Source organism: Antrostomus carolinensis, unplaced genomic scaffold, assembly GCF_000700745.2.
Source record: "Antrostomus carolinensis isolate BGI_N321 unplaced genomic scaffold, ASM70074v2 scaffold11204, whole genome shotgun sequence".
In the NCBI taxonomy this organism is placed as follows: domain Eukaryota; kingdom Metazoa; phylum Chordata; class Aves; order Caprimulgiformes; family Caprimulgidae; genus Antrostomus; species Antrostomus carolinensis.
In genome coordinates, this window is record NW_010311432.1 from 7554 (window position 1) to 12175 (window position 4622).

The window sequence follows — 4622 nt, forward strand, 5'->3', positions numbered from 1 at the left end:
GCTTAAGCAGGATACATTCTGTTGTTGATTGTGTTAATGTGACTTTATTAATACTGTCAGCTGTTGTGGGGTGCAGGTTTTTTGTTATTGTCCTTGACTAATCAAGTTGGGGGCAAGTTCTAGAACTGTGTGTTGCAATGCATGCTAATACTTTTCTATCTTTTACCAAACAGCTTAGTAATAAAATATTTCTGTCTCTAAAATACAATTACTTCCCACAAATAATACTTTTTCCCCTTTCTTTTACAGATATTTTCCAATTTATCCCTGAATGAGCGTTGCCTTTCAGCATCATTAGTCTGTAAATATTGGCGTGACCTCTGTTTAGATTTTCAGTTTTGGAAGCAACTGGATCTCAGTAGTCGTCAGCAGGTATGAAGGTATAATTGTGGAAAAATTGTGTTTTGATGACTCAGAGTTTGTTCTCAGTACTTGTACTTTTGACCAAGGTAAACAAAAGAAACCCATAAAATGGTGATGTTCTTTCAGAGATTTTTCTACTTGAGACTGAAAATGTCTGGACCCTTAGATTAATTTCTTTGAATGTAGCTTCTTTTGGCTGAGATTAGTTTTTAAACAGTGTCATGACAAGTGCTGTTTGAAATGGATTTTGGGTTACCCGTCTCAGGTCTGTGTCAGGTAGTGTTAGTTCCATTCATAAGAACTCTCAGATCTCATATTAATTGAAAGACATACGTGAGCTTTTCTGAGGATGCTCTAGTTTGACGAGTGGTTGCTTAACTGGTGTTTCCTCTGATTTAACAGATTTTCTTTCATTTTCTTTCATCTTCTTTCACTGATATGGCTCCTACTGATCAGAAGACAGACTGTGTCTTTTTAGACCTCCAGCTGATCCCAGAATTAAATATGTCTAGGATTCATGGATTTCATTTAGTGAGATCCTTACAGAGCCTAGCCTTAAGATTTTTCAGGGTGACTTTCTTCCTTAGAAAACTTTTTTAAGGACGCCCATGTTGTTTGGCCACTCACTTTAGGTTTCTTGTTACTTAGTTACTTGCAGAGGTTTATGAAACAGTTTCTTGAGAGTTTCATGAAAATATAAAATGCAGGGGAACAACCATTGGAGGGACCCACTTGAAGAAGCAGCAATATGAACTCATCTGTGTTGTACATAAAGAATGTATGTGGGATATTTTTTTTCAGATTACCAATTCATAAGAAAGGATGGAAGTTCTGTTGCTTCTAGGATTACTAGTTAATGTATTTCTGAACCACTATAGAAAAATTATATAGGAGATTGTCTGATTTTTCAAAAGGGACTACAGGGCGTGCTCAGACCAGAGGTCCATCTTTTTGCTCTGTATATACTATGTGTCAAATCAGTCTTTCTTCTTTGTTGCCTTGAGGTGTAGCCTTATTTCTACTAGAAAGTTGTTTAATGGTTTTGCATATTGGGTATGTTGGGATCTCACTAACTTTTATCAGTGGTGGCATTGCCCTGAAAAATCTATCTTGCTAATTTTTTATTGAGTTCCTAAACCAATATTAGCACAAATGTTACCCTTCTCCATATGTGGGGAGGGTTTCATGGTTTTGGGTTTTTTGCTTATTGTCAGGGTTTTTTTTGGGGGGGTGGCGTTTATTTACTTGGTTAGGCATTGTTTGTGGGTTTTGGTGTGTAGTGTTTGGGTTTTTTTTTAAATTTGTCATGTTTTTTAGCTAACAGCTACCTGATGAAATAGCAAAAAAAAAAAAAAAAAAAAAATTAGACTTGTTACTAATGAAAAACAGTAGCAAAAAAAAAAAGTTTATTTACTGGGTGATAGACAAACAAGAGGAATTTGTCTTGCTCTCTTGTCCTCTCTAGGGATAAAGCTAAATCTCATCTATGCTAGATGGTGGATAAGTATTCCTGAATGGTTTGTTTAGAAAGATTTTCATCATATGTCACCCTAGGTTTTTTGAAACTAAAGTTTTAAGGTGAGGGAGTTCTATGCATTGTGTGTTACCTGCTTTAGTTTTGTTTTGTTTTAATTTCTAAGCTTGAGCATGAAGAGAGAAACACATCTTGTGTTTCTTACCTGCTTTGTAGGACTGGTTTCTCTTAAAGTTATCGGCATGTTAGTGAACTATAATGTGTACTGCTAAAAAATGGATAGAATCTCTTTTTCTTCAGTGGAGCTCTGGGGAAATAGTGCATGTGTCTGATTTAATTGTCTTTCATAGACTAGCACTTAAAATATGCAGGTATTCTGTTTTAAAGCTAAGCAGGTAACAGGAGTAAATTTCTGTTTTTTAATTAGCTTTTTTCTGTTATGGTGCTATTTCCTTCTCATCCCTTTTGTTCACTGCTACCTTAGGTGACTGTTTTGCATTGTTAAGAAGCCCATTCTTAGCAGCATCAACGTAGTATTCGTCCACTGGCACCTCTTTGTGGATGATTATCAAAAGGCGAAGTAGAAACCTGTTGCATTTCAGAGACATATAAACCCTTTACTTCTCTGTAAATGCTACCTTAGGTACATAAGTAGAGTGCTGCTACAGAAGGGCAAGCAAGTCCTTTTCTTCTAAAGGATGGACAAGTCTTTGTCTAAAATATGAAAAGGACCATTACCTGTTATTCTCTTCAAGTGTTGGAGCAGCATTCTTTAAAGATAACTGTGCAACTGAGTATACCAGTATGCTGTTATCTTGAAAAAAACCCCCTTTTAATCCTCCCAATGACTTACGGAAACATATCTTAAAATTGTAGGGTTTTTAATTTCATTGTGCCAATGAAATTAAAGATGTTTGATGAAAAAAGTTAAATTTGAATATTTGTGTTTTCTTTGCAGGTCACTGATGAGCTGTTGGAAAAGATAGCATCAAGAAGCCAGAATATTACTGAAATCAATATTTCTGATTGTCGGAATGTATCTGATACAGGAGTATGCATATTAGCAATTAATTGTCCTGGATTGCTAAGGTATACTGCCTACAGATGTAAACAGCTTTCTGACACCTCAATTATTGCTGTTGCCTCTCAGTGTCCTCTTCTTCAGAAAGTGCATGTAGGCAATCAAGACAGACTCACTGATGAAGGCCTGAAGCAGGTAACCATACATTCCACAAATTTAAATTGTAGATTTACTATCTTTCAAACTTCTTATCAAGTGCAGAAAGGGACATGTAGGAAGGTACACTCTTCTAGGATTTAATTAAAATCAGATGATCTCTTATATTTAAAAAAAAACAGGTTCATGGATATATTTTCCTGGTGCAGTAAATGCTGTTCTCTAGAGACTATGTATAAACGCTTTAAAAAAAAAAATAAAAAAATAAAATTAATATCCAGGTATTAAGTGATCCCTTTTATAGTGAAACATCCAGTTTGACATCCTGTAGTTCACCTCTGTCTGAGTTTTCCTGAGCTTAGTTGCTTTTTGTAACTAGTGTTTAAGTAACTCTTTTTTTCCATCATGAAAGCTGAAGGTGACTAAGTTCTTTATTTGTTAAGCACGCAGGAAGGTTTCATTGAACTCTGTCTCTCTTATGTTAAAGGAGCACTTAGGGTAACCTGTGAAGTAGTTATGTTAGATCAAATATACTGCTGGTGGTCTAGTAAACAGGCATTAGCTGCTTATGCGTATGTCCAATAAATAACTTAGTTCTTTTGTGCTGCTCTTAGCTCCATTGTGTTATCTGTAGTTAGCAACTTCATTTTGTCATGTATGTAATTATAATCTTTCTTGTTTGTGTATAGTGCTCACAAAACCTGAAAAGAAGGATAATTTTTAAGAGGAATGGAGAAGCAGAAAGAAATCTTAACTCTCAATTCTCCAGTTCAGTCAGATCCTGTTGATTTGTTCCTTTATTCTTAAACACTTGCTTTGATTTTATTAATTGCAGCTGGGTTCAAAATGCAGAGAACTGAAAGACATTCATTTTGGGCAATGTTACAAGATCTCAGATGAAGGAATGATCATTATAGCTAAAGGCTGTCTGAAGTTGCAAAGAATATACATGCAAGAGAACAAATTAGTAAGTACATGTAATGATTTTCTTTCAACAGCTTGTCAAAGGTTTCTTTCTTTTTGTTAAAAGCAAAGTCTGTTTAAACTCTGTTTAAAACTTTCTTCTGAATAGGTGTTTTTTGCTAGTGAATTGCTTAAGAACATTCTCTACCTGTGAAAATTTATGTTTCTACAGAGATAGCTCAGAAGATGACTCAAAGTATAAGTTAAACTAGTGCTGTTCCATGTAGATAATAACTTTTGGTTTTGATGTGATGTTTCAGAAGTAGTTGTTTGGGAGATGCCTGATTTGTGTAGAGAAATACTTAGTCCATATGGAATATTTCTATAGTTTATACCAGTATGTTTTGCTACAGTAAGAAGTGCAAACTTACCTAAACTAAAAGATATTTGGAGGTTGGGTTCTTGACTACGAATAATACACTATGATAATCTTTTCTTGAAATACGTCACTCTCTCCATCAGGATCCAGTGGTGCAGTATGCCTGTGCTAGTATAAGACAGTTGTTGAGAAGTAATAAAACTATCTTGTGTCCTAATTATAAGCAGTATCTTAAATTATGGTTTCTAATGGTATAGTAGAGCCTTTAATGTTGATTGTTTTTTTTTTTTTTTCCTTGCAAGTAAGTAGAAAAATTTGCTTGCGAT

The 4622-nt window shown here is 34.8% G+C and overlaps 1 protein-coding gene across 1 annotated transcript; it reads left to right on the forward strand.

Moving 5' to 3' along the window:
* Positions 1-249: 249 nt before the first annotated feature.
* FBXL17 (F-box and leucine rich repeat protein 17) lies at positions 250-3981 on the forward strand (the record flags this gene model as incomplete). Its single annotated transcript, XM_010166736.1, has 3 exons — positions 250-372; positions 2796-3053; positions 3850-3981. Coding segments are annotated over 3 exons (513 nt in total), but the record flags the coding sequence as incomplete, so codon positions are not given.
* Between the last annotated feature and the right edge of the window lie 641 nt (positions 3982-4622).